This window comes from Ruditapes philippinarum, unplaced genomic scaffold (genome assembly GCF_026571515.1).
Source record: "Ruditapes philippinarum isolate M1 unplaced genomic scaffold, ASM2657151v2 ctg4923_1_1_1_1, whole genome shotgun sequence".
In the NCBI taxonomy this organism is placed as follows: Eukaryota; Metazoa; Mollusca; class Bivalvia; order Venerida; family Veneridae; genus Ruditapes; species Ruditapes philippinarum.
Genome location: NW_026856337.1, coordinates 222,683 through 242,363, shown reverse-complemented (window position 1 = coordinate 242,363; position 19,681 = coordinate 222,683). Strand labels below are relative to the sequence as shown.

General features: G+C 29.6%; 1 protein-coding gene across 1 annotated transcript in view; it reads right to left on the bottom strand.

Moving 5' to 3' along the window:
- Positions 1 to 19,681, bottom strand: part of LOC132746244 (sarcolemmal membrane-associated protein-like) — a 69,752-nt gene that overhangs the window by 4,659 nt on the left and 45,412 nt on the right. The window contains exons 9-17 of the mRNA XM_060735328.1: positions 19,039 to 19,149; positions 15,860 to 16,016; positions 14,854 to 14,973; positions 13,785 to 13,847; positions 13,115 to 13,177; positions 9,434 to 9,499; positions 8,490 to 8,552; positions 6,246 to 6,401; positions 4,761 to 4,823 (exon numbers count right to left, since the gene is read on the bottom strand). Of these exons, the coding sequence (XP_060591311.1) occupies positions 4,761 to 4,823; positions 6,246 to 6,401; positions 8,490 to 8,552; positions 9,434 to 9,499; positions 13,115 to 13,177; positions 13,785 to 13,847; positions 14,854 to 14,973; positions 15,860 to 16,016; positions 19,039 to 19,149 (862 nt within the window). The remainder of the gene's footprint in view (positions 1 to 4,760; positions 4,824 to 6,245; positions 6,402 to 8,489; positions 8,553 to 9,433; positions 9,500 to 13,114; positions 13,178 to 13,784; positions 13,848 to 14,853; positions 14,974 to 15,859; positions 16,017 to 19,038; positions 19,150 to 19,681) is intronic.

Here is a 19,681-nt window from a genome sequence, read left to right as displayed (position 1 = left end):
GCGATCCCCAATTTTAATTGAAAATTGATATTATCCACAACTACTTTTGAGTAGGCACTTCAACATTCACTGTCTTACATTTCATTGAAAAAATCATAATCAGAATTCAATCAGTTAGCAACTTAGCTTATAAAACATTCCCTAACTTTATATATTCTACAATCTTTGCTTGCATGTATTGTTAATTTTTCAATATTAACATATCATTTCATTGAAATAGAAAATTTAGCAAATAATTGGCAAATAAAAACATTCTTTTGACTTGCCTCCAATTGTTAAGGTTAAAGACCATTTAATCCTGGTTAAGTTATTGACATTGTAACCAACTTCAATATTACACCATAAACTTAATCTGCTGTCAATAATAAATTAATAATTGCCAAAAATGTTTCTTACTATAATTATACCACTATAATTTGTTCAACTATTCTAGTAAATATAAAACAATGTTTCTCATAAAACTACATCAATTATACTACATGCATAAATCTTATTAATGTAAACATTTCTTCTACACTTATTTGTAAAATACATTTCAACTACTTCTTTTCAAATTAAATCTAAATTTAGCTAAATAATAAATTTACAGATCTTTTCATTAACTTTTAACTAAAGAAATAAGGAACATAATACGTTACTTAGCTTCTGAACACATTAACAGCGGCACTTTATTTATGGTAAACCTTGAATAAAACCTTTTTTTAAAGGTTTCCAGTACTTTAACTGGGCTAAGTTAAACATTTTGTTTAAACTATTTAAAAAGGCTATTGTATGAAAAATCACCTTAAACAAATAGGCACAGAAGAAATACATGTCTTCACAACTTAAAATGTTTCAGTATTTAAGTACCAATATAAAGAGCTGAAAGCTTAAAAAAACTTTTCAAGACTTAACATTGATAATAACTTGTGTCATAGGGTGAGAAAAATGTGCAGCCTGATCGGGACTCGAACCGGGACCTTTGGAATATCATTCCGCGGCTCTACCGACTGAGCTATCCGGCCGCTTACACATTTTCTCCTGTAATTAGTCAACAGTTCTGAACCGTGACACTTGTACAAGAGAGTAATTATGGCCTCAGATTACTAACCTGAATTATTTGAGCAAACTTAAAATACAAGTTTACTATACAATGCCAAACATCAAATATCTCTAAGCTTTACAATTAGTGTGAAAAAGATTTTGAACAGTCCTGAAATATCAAATAACCTCCTGGAAAAAGGCAAATTTTGATTCCCCCTGGGGTCATTATTTGAACAAACATAATAAAAAACCACAAGACAATGATCCACACTAACTTTATTACTGTTGGGGAAAAAACATTTGGGCAGTTGGGTAATAATTTAAACAAACTTGGTGATGGTCCAATAAACAATGTTACAAAGTAAAATATAAAAGAATTAGGCAATGAGGTTTCTGAGAAGGAGATTTTTAAAGAGTTTCCTATATGTGAGTCAACATAAAATGAAGTGACCAACAAAGTAGGACCAATTTTGACCCCTTTTTCATCATTAGAATACAGTTGATAAAGGTTCATAAGACAATTCTACACACCAAATATCTAAGTGTAGGCAATGTGCTTTAGGAAAAAAATCTGCTTAATTTTCTCACACAAGACTAACATAAAATCTGGTGAACCTGACGGGGTGATGTCAATTTTAACACCTTGGTCATATCTACTCCCTTATGGTTATAGAGATAAGAATTTTTAAGGTATATTATGTGACTATGTAAAACCAAGTTACCCCCAAGGCAGGGTCAATTTTGATCCAAGGTTTATAATTTGAACTAACTTGGTCGAGTATAATTTGAAGATGCTATAAAATTTCAAAGCTATACACTTTTTGTGACGATTTTAGAGATTTTATTTTTTAACACTCATTTTTAGCTCCAGTGACCCAGATATCCAGTATACTAGAACCATTTGAGCAGCTTGAATGTCAGACATAATCCCCTTCGGACAAAATCCCCTTCGCATACCCGGACAAAATCCCCTTCATGGGTGGACATAATCCCCTTCATGTTTTTGCAAGGCTGGACAAAATCCTCTTTACTACCCTGGACAAAATCCCCTTCTTTCATAGGTTTCTAATGTATTATTATGCTCCATAAAAGTTGATGAATAATGTATTATTATACTCGGTACTCCCTAAAAATTGATGAATAATGAACTTTTGTTGTTTTTTCATTTATAATTATGTATCAAGTTAACCTTTATTTAGTTTAGAAGTTTTCATTAAAGTTATGGTAAATTATCAACTGCATAACATATATTTGATTAGTATGAAAAACATTTTTATTATAGTTTAACAGTTTTCATTATAATTTTGGTAAATTATCAACTGCATTTATTTATTTAAAAAAATTCTTATAATTTACAAAATATTACAGTTAAAATTGTTTGCAATTAATCATATAATCATAGTGTAAGTAGGACCAATTTTGACCCCTTTTTCATCATTAGAATAAAGTTGATAAAGGTTCATAAGACAATTCTACACACCAAATATCTAAGTGTAGGCAATGTGCTTTAGGAAAAAAATCTGCTTAATTTTCTCACACAAGACTAACATAAAATCTGGTGAACCTCGGGGTGATGTCAATTTTAACACCTTGGTCATATCTAATCTCTTATGGTAATAGAGATAAGAATTTTTAAGGTGTATTATGTGACTATGTAAAACCAAGTTACCCCCAAGGCAGGGTCAATTTTGATCCAAGGTTTATAATTGAAACTAACTTGGCAGAGAATAATTTGAAGATGCTAGACATTAAATATAAAATTTCAAAGCTATAAACTTATGGTGAAGATTTTAGAGATTTCATTTTTTAACACTCATTTTTAGCACCAGTGACCCAGATATCCAGTTTACTAGAATCATTTGAGCAGCTTTGGTGGAGCTTTATACAAGAAACATTCAAACAATTTTTATTAAATTTGACAAGGTTGTTACAGAGATGTCATTAGATTTTTAAGCAACAGTGGATGATAAACAACAGCTATGATGATCCTAAAAGCAAACCATGAGTATCATGTTGTCAGGTGAGCTAAACATTTGTGCTCCTATAATTATTTTATCCTGATAATTAAAGAACATATAATGGCCACTTACAAAAATATTTCTTTAACTTAGTCATCAATTCTATTTATATTGTGACGAAACCATGTCTATCCTGTTTAAGACAACATTTATACTCAAATTAAAACCACGAAACAAATGATAGACTTATAAATCTTTATTTTTTGGCATAACTGGCTAAGAAACATCAGACCAAATGAATGATTATATGATAAATATAACTAAAACTGGAAATAAGACATAAAACATGTTAAAACCATTAAGTGTGGTGTAGTCCGAGCCAGTATGCCTCCTTTCTTGGTACTGGCTTACGAGCCTAATCCCCATTAGGGACATACTGACAAGATCTTAACCAGAAGGCATTGCTCTTCAAGGTGAGAGACGGAGATGGTTGATGGTACTATCTAAATTAATGTGCTTATAAACAAAGAGCACTGTGGAAATCAAGAGGCAGCATAGAAATTAGCTGCTGATGCGGGTCCTATTTTGTTCATAACTGGGCTGGGTTAAGTCACGTAATATTAGAAACCGGATAATGGTCAAGTACTGACAGTGTTAACATCAAATCGAAAGTAAAATTAATTTAGATCTTGCATAAACCGTGTTTACTATGTAAACTTCAATTTAAATGATAAAATCTTATGTTTTGTCACTGCACAAGAAATTAACTGTTAAAACAGTTGCCAGTAAATTTATCTGCAATACTGCAATTTTACTTCTTGGTCTTAAAATGATTGGGATATACAGTCTACATTGTGTGTTTCACAATTTACTTTGGCAGACATACATTCTTTAATGTACTAATTACTCTACTTTTTGCAGCTATACAATTTATAATGTACTCTTTGCAGATGTACAATCTACTATATACTGGTTACAGATATACAAGCCACAATGAACACTGCAGATTTATTAACTACTATGTAGTCTTTACAGATGTACAATCTGCCATGTAATATTTACACTTTACAGTCTACAATGTGTACTGATATAAAATGTATTCCTTGCAGATGTTGTATCTAATAATGTCACCATGCACATATTATACAATGTTTTCTTAAAGATATACAATCTACAATTTACATGACATTTTGAAATCAAATATCTGATACACATAATTTTTAACCTTTTGTTTATTTTGTAAAGGAGTAATTCACCTTTTCTCAACAATATTCCTGTAATATTTACTGTGATGATTAGTTGGAGCACACATTTTACTGATACCATATGGTTATATATGTAGGTGTAACTTATTACTTATGTTTGACTATTAATAAAAGTATAATATAGATTTGACTAACATTGTAATAATTGTTCTAACAGTAGTGTCAACATTTCAAGGTCATAAGGTGACTTTCAAGCTTTAATAGTAAAGGAAGACCTCAGGTACAACTCCACACAATAGATCAGTTACAAGTCGACACCTGAGTAGAACCAGTGCTGTTCCATAAGCAAACTGGATAGCTTCCTCACATGAAAGAATCCATAGTTCCTTGCAGGATTCAAACCAACAGCAGCAATGAGCAGTGGTTTGATGTCAACAACCTTAACCACTTGGCAACAGATGCTCCAACTGACCAGTCAGAACTAACAACAATAAATTTACTTATCAAAGCTAGTTTTTATTTCTTCAAGATTTATCATAAACAGGCTACCAATAAATGTAGAATACAAACTTACGTTTACATTTGCCTAGATCACCTTCAGTCTTTGACAGTAAACGTCTAGCATCCTGTAATAGTTCTGAAAACAAAACATTAATACAATATCTAATTCATATGAAATGTATATATGAGCCGCGCCATGACAAAACCAACATAGTGCGTTTGCGACCAGCATGGATCAAGACCAGCCTGCGCATCCCCGCAGTCTGATCAGGATCCATGCTGTTCGCTTACCAACTCTATTACAAGTAGAGAAACTGATAACGAACAGCATGGATCCTGATCAGACTGCACGGATGCGCAGGCTGGTCTGGATTCATGCTGGTCGCAAACTCATTATGTTGGTTTTGTCATGGCGTGGCTCATATAGTTAAATATATTTATGTTTTAGATACATAGTGGTTGATTTTCTTCCTGCTAGATACAAACAGATGAGTTATTTGCTATTTGCATATCTTTCAATATTGAACCATATGCTCTCTTTCCACTAATTTCTATATAACAAACTTGCTTTGTTGAGTATTGCAATGATCAAAACATACAAACCAAGAAAAAATAAAAACTTGTCTCAATTCTGATTTTGATAACAAATCATGACAAGATATTGACATATAAACAAAGTAGCTGTAATGAACAAATACTGCGGACTGTAACAAAAGCAGAAAACTAAATGTCCGATTTTAATGAATTTGTTCCATAGCAGGCAGATTTCTATGCAGAGTAACTTTATCAAAAGGGTATAAAGATAAATATGATGGAAATATTTTATAAATTTTTTAAACAGTAAAATTATGCTGTTTCCATAATGATAAATCTTATGGTCGATTCTCAAGAAAGTTGCAACAATGAATGTCTATGTTATTTAACACACATGGATATTGTTTGTAAATAGAATAAAATATCTCGAAACAAAATATTCTGCCATTTCAAGTCGTGAAAGATACACAGATATACTTCTGTCATACCATGTTTTTAATTCAAACAACAATTTTTGTAGCATATATATATATTGCTTTATACACTTTAATACAACATTTAAAAGTTGAAAACTTAGTAGAAAATACCAACAACTGCCAACCAGGAGCATAACTGTTGTTCATTTATTTTAAAATAGCATGCATTTTAATGAGCGATTTGTAAAAAAGATTTTCCTCAATGAAACAGCAAAACAATTTAAGAAACAAGATGATTTTGTAGGAGATGAGTCAGTTATCAGATATTATAAGATTTATATATAAGCATGATAAGTTTGGCTGGACTTGACAAAAGTCTCACATTATTGCCACTAGAAAACTTCATCAATCTAACACTTCATCATATGATTTAATTATTCATCATGAAGTTAAATATATCAAATTCAAAAGATAAATTTAATTCCTTATGATTATTGCTTTCTTTTTCTTCTTTTTTTCATCAAAATATTTTCGTCAAAGCTTTCATTTTATTACAAATAACTTTAACAAACATAAAGTATCATGGACTGGGGTAGGATAAAACTTACTTTCTAGTTCCGAGTCATCAACAGAAGAATATTTTGGTTTGATTGTGAGTGAATCAACCTCATCTAGGGCCGAGCAGACCAGTGTTGTATCCATAGCTCTCTCTGGTTGAGGTATTTTATATAAGGCCAACTCTCTTTCTAAATCTGATACTTGATCTGTATAATAGTTCAACATAATGTATAAAACCTGATCTGTGTAATAATTCAACATAATGTATAAAACTTGATCTGTATAATAGTCCAACATAATGTATAAAACTTGATCTATGTAATAGTTCAACATAATGTATAAAACTTGATCTATGTAATAGTTCAACATAATGTATAAAACTTGATCTATATAACAGTTCAACATAATGTATAAAACTTGATCTGTGTAATAATTCAACATAATGTATAAAACTTGATCTGTGTAATAGTTCAACATAGTTTATAACACTTGATCTATATAATAGTTCAACATAATGTATAAAACTTGATCTATATAATAGTTCAATATAATGTTTAAAACTTGATCTATATAATAGTTCAACATAATGTATAAAACTTGATATGTATAATAATTCAATATAATGTATAAAACTTGATCTATATAATAGTTCAATATAATGTTTAAAACTTGATTTATGTAATAGTTCAACATAATGTTTAAAACTTGATCTGTATAATAGTTCAACATAGTGTATAAAACTTGATCTATGTAATAGTTCAACATAATGTATAAAACTTGATCCGATAATAGTTCAACATAATGTTTAAAACTTGATCTATGTAATAGTTCAACATAATGTATAAAACTTGATCTATGTAATAGTTCAACATAATGTATAAAACTTGATCTGTATAATAGTTCAACATAATGTATAAAACTTGATCTGTATAATAGTTCAACATAATGTATAAAACTTGATCTGTATAATAGTTCAACATAATGTATAAAACTTGATCTGTGTAATAGTTCAACATAATGTATAAAACTTGATCTGTATAATAGTTCAACATAATGTATAAAACTTGATCTGTATAATAGTTCAACATAATGTTTAAAACTTGATCTGTATAATAGTTCAACATAATGTATAAAACTTGATCTGTGTAATAGTTCAACATAATGTATAAAACTTGATCTGTGTAATAGTTCAACATAGTGTATAAAACTTGATCTGTATAATAGTTCAACATAATGTATAAAACTTGATCTGTATAAATAGTTCAACATAATGTTTAAAACTTGATCTGTGTAATAGTTCAACATAATGTATAAAACTTGATCTGTATAATAGTTCAATATAATGTATAAAACTTGATCTGTATAAATAGTTCAGCATAATGTATAAAACTTGATCTATATAAATAGTTCAGCATAGTGTTTAAAAACTTGATCTGTAATTTGTTCAATATAATGTATAAAACTTGATCTGTGTAATAGTTCAACATAATGTATAAAACTTGATCTGTATAATAGTTCAATATAATGTATAAAACTTGATCTGTATGATAGTTCAACATAATGTATACAACTATATATGTATAATAGTTCAACATAGTGTATTCAACTTGATCTATATAATAGTTTAACATAATGTATAAAACTTGATCTGTATAATAGTTCAACATAGTGTATAAAACTTGATCTATATTATAGTTCAACATAGTGTATAAAACTTGATATGTGTTATAGTTCAACATAGTGTATAAAACTAAATCTGTATTATAGTTCAACTTAGTGTATAAAACTAAATCTGTATAATAGTTCAACATAGTGTATAAAACTTGATCTATTATTTTGACTCTACATTCAATAACATCAAATCATATAACAGGAATTCATAAAAGACTGTTTTTAAACAATCAGTCCACTTTTCTCAGTACTGGATAGTATTATAAATGTAATGTAGACAATGGAGCATTTTACTGAAAAAGTTCAAAGTAATGAATAAAATATTTAGGTTTGAAGAGTACATTTCTGACTATTTTGGATTTGGTCACCGGTTTGAAGAGTATATTTTTAACTATTTTGGAGAAAAGGCAAACATTTTTAGCCAAATAAGATAATTATTATGAAAAAATGACTTTCTGGCTTACCTCCCATTAAATATATTTCAAAGTTGATAGTGAACAAGTACTCAAAGTACAAAATGATTATATTTGAAAGAGGGGTTTAGAAAAATTACTTACACAGATGAAAAAAAAAATATTCTTAAAAAAGTTAAGCTAGCTAAAAGTTGATGTTCATGTATTTACCTTGTAAATGACTTATCAGATCACTGCTGTTTGTTGATTGTTTTGTGCTCTCTGTCATTTGTGCTACAAGAAACAAAAATAAGAATTAAACAATGGTCAGTAACCTACAACCTATGATCCTTGTGTTCAATTATATTTCCCTGATTGACTAACCTTATCACTGTGTAATGTCATAGACGTTTTAAAAATGAAATAATCAAACTTCTTTAAGTCTTAAAGAATGTTCTAGAGTACAGTACAACTTGTAACAAAATAAAATACTCATCTCTATATTGATGAAGTTGACATAGACAAAATCTATGCTGGAAAACTATTCCAGACATGCATGCATTTCAGAAATTAAAAATTAATACAATATCTCAAACATAAACGAACAAATATTTCCTGAATCAAAGTGGACAACAGAAATACAATTATAAAAAGAGTAGTGAACTAACATTTATCTAATATACACAACAATCAGACTTTACACCTTAAATTGATCACAAAACTTACAACATTCCAGATGGAGCACAACTTAACTTTGTAAAGTTTGACACACAAGCAAAACTTGAATGGTGAGAAAAGAACAGGAGCTAAATGTAGCAAATTATTCAACTGAATGGAATCAACAATCAAAGAACAATAACTCTGAATAAACAATCTTGCTATAGGACATCAAGAGAAGTAAGACACAAATCAGGGAATAGCTACATATGCCTGTGTGTTTTCAAAGGAAACTGTCAACAGATGTAAGTTATTCTTCTATCATATTGGATCTGAAACATTTGTCAAAAAAAAGCCCCCACTACAAGAATGATGGCAAAGGATATACAAACAAGGTGAAACAAGAAAACAAACTTATATTTTGTTATGTCTAAGCCAGCCATTTGTTTATGCAATGAAAATCAAACAAGAAAAGTGAAAACCTACGATAGGTAGGTAAACTTAAAGGCCTAACTTACATTTCAAGTCAGCCATTGTTGTTTCCACCATTTGGTTCATATGTAAATCAGACAGCTTTAACTTATCTGTGTGAACAAAATGAAAAGCATGAAAAGCAAATCAGTATATCAAAACTCAAACACAATAACCCATGCAGCATGCATAAAAACACAATATATAAACCTGTAAAATTATAATTATGACTGAATGCATTTACTATTATTATTGTCTTTAGAGTTAACACTATAATGTTATAAGTATTGTACTCAAGGCAGTCATAAATAAGAAGTATGATGAAATTTTATCTTCAGTTAAATCAGTTTATTCCTAACAAAATAAGATAAAGTTAAAATACGGACATTCAGGAAAATTCTACATGTTTAATGGAGAGAAGAAAAAAATACTTTTCAGCTTAGGCTCCAAGAGGAGATTTTTTTTGTGTAAGTTCTTCAAGTAGTTCAAAACTTTTGTGTATTTAGGGCATATCCTAACAAACTACATTGCCCAAAATTTCCCCCCTTTTTGTGACAAAAAAAGGAAAATTAATTTTTATGACAGAAATTTAATAGCCCTGAAATGTTTGAAGAAAGAACCAAAACAAGGGCCCTTTCCAAAAAAGTTTGGTTTGGCATCTTTTAAATTTAAAGGGGGTTTCCATATAAAAAAAGGTTTCTAAAATATTTGGAAAATGTTGTTTATATTTTTATTTGCCCATGGGAAAACTGATATGTAAACTAAATTCTATTTAACCCAAATTTTTAAAAATGTTTTTTAAATTAAAAAAATAGCTGTGTAATGAATGGTTGGATTTGACAGATGGATGGATCCCAATTAAAAACATGGGCATTGTTTTTGGCTTTTTTTGTTAGAGGAACCCGTTTATTTTACCACTTATTCTTGAATTTCATAATGAACTTTTTTTTCTCTTTTATTCTGTTTACAGTTAGATAGCCCCCTATCTATTATCAGCAGTGCAGATAGACAGACCAATGGATCTTAGATAACTACTGTATTATTCTTAACATTTCTTCTTACTTCTATGTGGAAGAACCTATAACAACCTTAGAGGTAACACAATAATATTTCTGGCGGGGTGGGGGATTGAATTTAATTTAGATATAAATTTTAAAGGATTCATTCTAGGAACATTAATTATATATCCATATTTAACATCTTCATCATGTCAACTTGCTTTAATTTATCTGTAGATTGAAACTGTGTATGACAAAATTTATTACACAAAATTCATAAAGATTCATTCTAGGAACATTAATTATATATCCATATTTAACATCTTCATTATATCAACTTGCTTTAATTTATCTGTAGATTGAAACTGTGTATGACAAAATTTATTACACAAAATTTATAAAGAAACTGTTATGATTTACCATCACTTTATAATTATTCTATACAGACAATAAACTTTTCAAATTACGTACATTCTATTGAGTTTTCAATATAACATGCTGTTAGATTTTCATTTATAAACTACAATCCTATTTTCTTTAGACATATATTTGTGTCGAGTAATTATTTCATTAATATCATACATGCTGCTTACAATTTTCTACACTGTTTGACCTGTCATTCTACATTTACATTTCTTTATATCATAGAGCATATGTTTTACTTCTCTACTGTTTTATGTTACAGGATAATTTTGTAAACTACCTACATGATATATATACATGCATAATTCTAATGTTGAAATAAAGAAGTTATTGAAAGGAACTAATGTTGTATGAAATAATAAGTGAGCATAAATCAACTTGTTAACAATGAGATCATGCTAAATTTACATGCACATTTAAACATGAAGTATTTAAAGCACATAAAAAAATGTTACAGTTACTTTTAAATAAGATGAAAAAATGGTAAGACCTTTAAGCTAGTCTTACTGTTATGCTTTCCCACCAAAAAAACATTGGCCAATATCATACCATTGCGGTTATTTCCGGAACATTATTTTTTCAAAATCCTTGGCATTGTATAATTTACAATCACTCATCCTTCAACGTTATGTAATAAATTTCGGTTTTAACATTTAAAAGTTATTGAATACCGAAAATTGTGAAATAGAAAACTTTCTGGAAATTACCGAATTATTACGATATTGGCCGATGTTAGAATTTCTTTACAGGAAAGCATTACAGTAAGACTACCTTAAAAATTTGTTTGTCTACAAATAAGTTTCTATATAAAACAAATTTCAAAGCTTATCAATATTTGATAATTTCTACATAATTTCATTGCTCTCCCAAGGCATCCTACAGTATTTTTGTACCATCAAAACAACAGACAAGAGGGCCATGATGGCCCTGAAATCGCTCACCTGTATATAGGCCCCTGGGCCAATGCCAATTTTAAACCAGGGACTTTTATTTGAACAAACTTGGTAGACAGCCATTAGAAGATGTTTCATGATAAATATCTAAGCTCTAACTCTTTGGGGTTTTTAAAAGAAGATTTTTTAAAGTTTTTACTATATACATATAGGAAAAAACAATGACCCCCCCCCCGAGGGGCCAATTTTGACCCCAGGGCTTTTATTTAAACAAACTTGGTAGACACTAACTAGAAAATATTTCATGCTTAGTATCTAAACTCTAGCTCTTTTGGTTTTTTAAAAGAAGATTTTTTAAGTTTTTACTCTATACAAAATAATGAAAATCAATGACCCCCTGGGGCGGGGCCAATTTTGACCCCAGGGCTTTTATTTGAACAAACTTGGTAGACATTCACTAAAAGATGTTTCATGCTTAATATCTAAGCTTTAGCTATTTGGGGTTATTTTTAAAGTTTTTACTAATTATACAAATAAGGAAAATCAATGACGCCTCGGGGCGGGGCCAATTTTGACCCCAGGGCATTTATTTGAACAAACTTGGAAGACATCCACTAGGTGATGTTTCATGTTTAAGCTCTAGCTCTTGCCGTTTTCTAAAAGAAAATATTTTAAGTTTTTACTATATATAACAAATAAGGAAAATCAATGACCCCCCACAGGGCCGGGCCAATTTTAACACTTGGGCATTTAATTGAACAAACATGGTAGACACCCACTGAAAGATGTTTCATGCTTAATATTTAAGCTCTAGCTATTTGGGGTTTTTAAAACAAGATTTTTTAAGTTTTTACTATATACAAATAAGGAAAATCAATGACCCCTCGGAGTGGGGCCAATTTTGACCCCAGGGCATTTATTTGAACAAACATGGTAGACACTTACTAGGTGATGTTGCATGCCAAATATTATAGCTCTAGCTCTTGCGGTTTTCTACAAGAAGATATTTTAAGTTTTTTCTTTCGGTTGCCATGGCAACCAGAGTTCTGCTTGGAATTTAACAATTTTTAAAGTTGACTACCAAAGGAACATTCCTGTGAAGTTTGGATGAAATTGGTTAAGTGGTTTATGAGGAGATGTCTTTTAAAGTAAAAGTTTACGGACGGACGCCTGCCGGACGAAAAACGATCACAAAAGCTCACCATGTCACTTTGTGACAGGTGAGCTAAAAAGGAATTTATAAAGCAGTAATAAAAGAAGCCTAATAAAAAATCCAATAAAACCTTTAAATGAACATTAAAACCCTAACCCCATATGAAACCATTTTAAAAACTTAAATGTGTGAGAAATAAAGATGTATATAACACAGGTGAAAAACCAAGAAAACTATAAGAAATAAGTAGAGAGAAATTACCTTCTAGAGCTGCTATTTTAGCAACATACTGTAAAGATTCTAGCTTTGAAGCTTCCAAATCTCCTGAAACATCAAATATTTATATGTGTAATAAAACATAGTGCAATAATGTGTCAACAATGGTCACTGCAGCAAACATGAAAATACTGTTATACTTGTATACAGTGATAATGTGTGAAGGCTTTATATCTTACCAGTACAGATGTAAAACCATCTAACCATACACCCAGATATAAAACCATCTGTCCATACATACAGATATATAACCATCTGACTATAAACACATATATAAAATCATATGACCATATACCCAGATATATAACCACCTGCCCATACAAACAGATATAAAACTTATTGACCATACACACAGATATATAACTGTTTTACCATAAAAACTTTAAGAGAAGTTCACCTAAACAGGTTAATCAACACCATCGCCACCAAGTTGATCGATGACAAAAGCTCTAATTTTTCTTTGAACCTGAGTAACCTTGTTATCAATTACGAATAATTTATCAATAAGGAATAATTTATCAATAAGGAATAATTTATCAATTAGGAATAATTTATCAATTAGAAATAATTACATTAAACAGGCACTTCCTTTTCTTTAAATGTGTCCATGAACCACAAGAAAGTGTGCAAACAGCATTAAAGGGAGGTAACTTACTTTGTAATTGTTCAACATTCTCAGCACTATCTTGTAGATTCTTCTCTTGTTCTTCCATTTTCACTGTAATATATTCACAATTATAACATGTCCTATAGTAAATCATCATATAAATGTTTATATTTTACTATATGTAATAAATGTATAACATGCACAAATGAAAACCTGACAGAAAATCTGTATTATATAACAGTGTCATACGTAAAAGATCTCACAAGTTTACATATATTATAATTTTTATTTCACATGTTCAAGAATTTTTTATAAAGCAAGTAAATTTTTATATTATATGAGAATAAAGGAGAAACTTTTTTATCACAAGACTAAAGGCATTATAATCAATGAAAATAAAGTTGTTTTGATATTTTTGTGCCCATTTGTATGCATTTTTAATTATGAAATGTACAGAGTAAAATCATGTCACAATGATATTAAAGTACACATGTGTATTGTATAGATAATACTGAATGAGTGTAAGTTTAATACTGAATTTATTGAACAAGTTGTAAAGAGGCTCCCATAATACTGTTTTACTCAACAAGTTCAATAAATTCAGTAATGAACTTACAAGAATCTAATATTCTATTTATCACATAACAACAATAGACCGTTAAAAGTGAAAAAGAACCATTTTTCATTGACACACCTATAGTATAATGCTAACATTTATTGTGTCTTAATGTCATGTTTATATAAAGAAAATGATGTCACGTCAAAATATATGCACGGCCCTGCAAAACAATTTTACTGGAGTCGCAAAAGAGGCATGGGTATGTGATAAAAAGAAATATAGAATGGTTATATTACATAGAAATCATGTGATACAGATGTTACAATACAATACAAACACTTACACATTCCATAAATCCCATATGATTAATATATATTGTGTCATTGTATCATTTATATACAACAATATCTCCAAGATTGTTGTATAATGTATGTATATATATCTGTAACACTATGTATTTATATCATTTACATGTTGTAAATGTTCACGATCTAGAGGCCCTGAAGACTTATCAATAATCAGTAAAATCAAATACAAGATTAAATAGGAATATATTACATTTGTACTCCTCTATTTGTTTCTGGGTTTCTTTCAGCTTTCCTTCCACATCTTCAGGTACATCTTCAGTACTTTCTTTGTCAGATTTCACAGTAGGTTTAATAATCACAGATGATATAACTGAAAATATACAAAAATGCTCTTTTATTATCTAAAAACGAAATCTTATAATGCACATGTTCTATTTTGAACATTGACAAATGTTGTCATACAATAAAACAGAAAAAGTAGACATAGTAACTCTTAAATAAATACAGTAATTTAAATACTGTATAAAACTTCCGAGAATATCAGAAAACCGAATTTATCATGAGCATCAGTATACAAAATGTGACATATTTTTATTATTTTTATCATATCTACTTAATGTACATAAAAACATCTTACAGCTTACCTGTCACACAATATATACAGTTCCTGAATAATAACTAACATAACCTGTCAACATGTGTACCAGGTGTAAAACATGTGATATGTAAACAAAACAATAAGCTTCTCACAATTTTATTTCATGCACGTGAACTTTGAAGTTTATCAACACCAACACTGGCATTTAATAGATAATCCTACAGATATTCTCTGAAAAAATGTTGCTGCTGCAAACAATTGCTATTTTTTAACACCGTAAACATCTTATCATGTATGAAACAGAAATATAAGAGAATGTAGTACTTAGTAGCAGCACAGATGGGGGCAGGGTGTGTAGATACATGTAACTTAGCAATACAATACAATTCATATTATATCGGTGATCTACACTATTGTATGATAGACCAGATGATAAATCAGGTTCATATGATTGTTTGTTTGCTTATATAGTTTTAATGCTGGTTTTAAGATAGTTTTTGGTTATGTCCACCTAAGCAAATTTCCTGGATAAATAACCAGTAAATACCAATTCCTCAACAAGTGACTATTTACTTATTTTGTATGATTTCTGAATTAGCTGTAAGAGACAAATAACCATTAGACTTAATGGTCCCACATCAAGGTAATAAATAAATACCTTCACTTTCAGAGTCCATTTTCTCCGAGTCTGAGTCTAAAGCTTTCATGTTGTTGATATGATCATCTTCATTTGTGTCCTTAAACTGGTCCAGTCTAGCTTTCATTGTGGTCAGTTGTTCATTAGATATATCCTGGTCTGCTTGTAACGCTTCAATCTTTAATACAATAATGTTTTTATATATAATACAATAATGTTTCCATATATAATACAATAATGTTTCCATATATAATACAATAATGTTTCCATATATTTAATACAATAATGTTGCCATATATTTAATACAATACTGTTTCCATATATTTAATACAATACTGTTTCCATATATAATACAATAATGTTTTCATATTTAATACAATAATATTTCCATATATTTAATACAATAATGTTTCCATATATTTATACAATAATGTTTCCATATATAATACAATAATGTTTCCATATATCATACAATAATGTTTCCATATATAATACAATAATGTTTCCATATATCATACAATAATGTTTCCATATATAATACAATAATGTTTCTATATATAATACAATAATGTTTCCATATATAATACAATAATGTTTCCATATATTTAATATAATACGGTTTCCATATATATATTATACAATAATGTTTCCAGATATAATACAATAATGTTTCCATATATAATACAATAATGTTCCAATGTATAATACAATTATGCTTCAATATGTAATACAATAATGTTTAAATCTATGATATAATAATGCTTCAAACTATAATACAATCAAAATTATTCATAATTTTCACTCTGACAAGTTTGGTTAAGTTTTAACATTTTTTCCAACCATTTTGTTTCTTATAAACACAGAATGATACTTGAACAATTGAATAATCTAATAGCCTACAAAATTGACTAACAGTTGTCCCAAAACTAAATAGATTTTTTGAAGATTAAAAATGGATAATAAACAAACTTTTTAAGAATGAAATTTTATTATATACTTATAAAGAAAATATCGAGAAATATTGATGAAATAAAAAGCGTATTTTCATTTTCCGTATTTTCACTGTAAAAATTTATTTTTCACTGCAGTGAAACATATTTTCCGTATTTTCACTGGTGTCTTGCCGGACTACTTTCTTTTAAATTCTGCCAGTACACAAACTTTAAGGGAAAGTCTTTCAAATTTTATCGCAAAAAAGAGAAAAATGTATATAATAAACAGAAAATTCAAGTTTTTTCTATAAATACATGATTTATTTTCATCTTGTGGCATGAAAATTATCATATTTCACTCGTGGCTACCGCCACTTATGAAATATTTATTTTCATACCACTCGATGAAAATAAATCATGTATTTATAGAAAAAGCTTGAATATCCTCTATATATTATGCAATAAATTTAGTATTAAACCTACACAAATATAATAATCTATTTATTGCACACCTTAACAAGAGCTGTCTGTAAGACAGCACGCTCAACTATTCTAAGTGCTTGATAGTAAAAGAGCCTTGATAATGTTAAATTTTTTAAGTTCACAAAAGGGCTAATTTTTTTTTATAAATTCATGTTATAGGCCTTAGAGAGAGTCTTATTATACAGAATTGGCTTGACTATTCGGAAGGTAATGTCACAAGGGTTTTTTATTGAGTATAATCATACTAATTACCTATGAATACATAAATTTGACAGAAAGGGAACAAAAGCTTGTTATTAAGATGTTTTATCAAGTAAATTACTGCTTTATTTTTATGAATGCATAAAATTGTCCCAAAAGAGGCACAAACCCTTCAGTAGTTATTGAGATAACAGCTTACAAGCAAAACTTTACCATGAATTTCTAAGTTGAAAAAGGGGAGAAAAATCAGCCTAAATGCAAGATAGAATTATGGATCTTTGTCAGTGACCTACAATTATGACCCTAAATGCATATGTGAAGTTTTAAATAAATATCTTTAATAGTTATTGAGATATGTAAAACTTGCATGTTAACATTAACCAAGAGACTAAGTAGAAAAGGGGATATGAATCAGCCTTAATGCAAGATAGAGTTATGGAACTTGGTCAGTGACATACAATTATGACCCTCCAATTATGACCCTAAGTGCATGTGTAAAGTTTCAAGTAAATATCTTTGAAGACCTTTAACCTTTAACCAAAATTTCTAAGTTTCAAAGGGGCAAATAATTCTGCAAATATTGCAGACAGAGTTATGCAATTTTGCAAACTGATGTACATTGTTACTATAAATAACTATTTTAAATTTCAATTGAATATCTCAAGCAATAATTGAGATATTTGACTTTACAAAAAAACTTTAACCAAAATTTCTAAGTTCTAAAGGGGCATAATTCTGTCAATATGGTAGGCAGAGTTATCCAACTTGTCAATCTGATGTACATTGTTACTATAAATAAGTATTGTAAGTTTCAATTCAATATCTCAAGCAATAATTGAGATATTTGACTTTACAAAATACTTTAACCAAAATTCCTAAGTTAAAAAGGGGCATAATTCTGTCAATATGGTAGGCAGAGTTATCCAACTTGTCAATCTGATGTACATTGTTACTATAAATAAGTATTGTAAGTTTCAATTGAATATCTCAAGCAATAATTGAGATATTTGACTTTACAAAAAACTTTAACCAAAATTTCCAATTTAAAAAGGGGCATAATTCTGTCAATATTGTAGGCAGAGTGAGTTATCCAACTTGTCAATCTGATGTACCTTGTTACTATAAATAAGTATTGTAAGTTTCAATTGAATATCTCAAGTAATAATTGAGATATTTGACTTTACAAAAAACTTTAACCAAAATTTCCAAGTTAAAAAGGGGCATAATTCTGTCAATATTGTAGGCAGAGTTATCCAACTTGTCAATCTGATGTACCTTGTTACTATAAATAAGTATTGTAAGTTTCAATTGAATATCTCAACTAATAATTGAGATATTTGACTTTACAAAAAACTTTAACCAACGCAGACGCCGACGCGGACGCCGACGCCGGGGCGAATAGTCGAGCTAAAAACAAATATTTTTCAGTTAATTAAAACAATAATTTTGTCATTGAAGCATCTACAGTGTAATGCTACTATTAAGAGAGACACTTATATTTATGTACAGACCTGCCATACCGTTTTACAGTGTCAGAAAAGCCGGGCCAGGTATGTGATGACAATGAATGATAAAGAAACTTACTTTAGCTGTCAATGCAGCCTCTTGTTTAATCATCTCCTCTAGTTTATCTTGTAGATCTAGTTTCTCTTTTTCTCCTTTCTCTATATCCTCCATATGCTTAGTCTCAGCATCCTGTAACAAGTTTGAGCCGAGTAATGACAAAACAAACGTAATGGGTTTGCAACCAGCATGGATCCAGATCAGCCTGCTCATCCGCGCAGTCTGATCAGGATCCATGCTGTTCGCTTACAAACCCTATAACAAGTAGAGAAACTGATAGCAAACAGCATGGATCCTGATCAGACTGCGCGGATGCGTAGGCTGGTCTGGATCCATGTTGGTCGCAAACCCACAATGTTGGTTTTGTCTTGACGCGGTTCAGTTTATATTATTCCATTATTTACATACTTCCATGCTCAGTTCCCTGTGGCTGAGTGGTTAAAGTCATTTATATCATATCATTTACCACTAACAGTTGTTGGTAGATATCCTGCCAGGGACTTAAGTTTCCTCTTTCATACAGATAACTAACCAGATACATGTGGTTTTACTTGAACCCCAGTGCATGTAATACTTGTAATGCAATTGTAAAATGACCTCTATAGTGCTGATGTAATATGCTGCAAGTCTAGACCAATAACTTGTGAGCAAATTTTCAGATCAT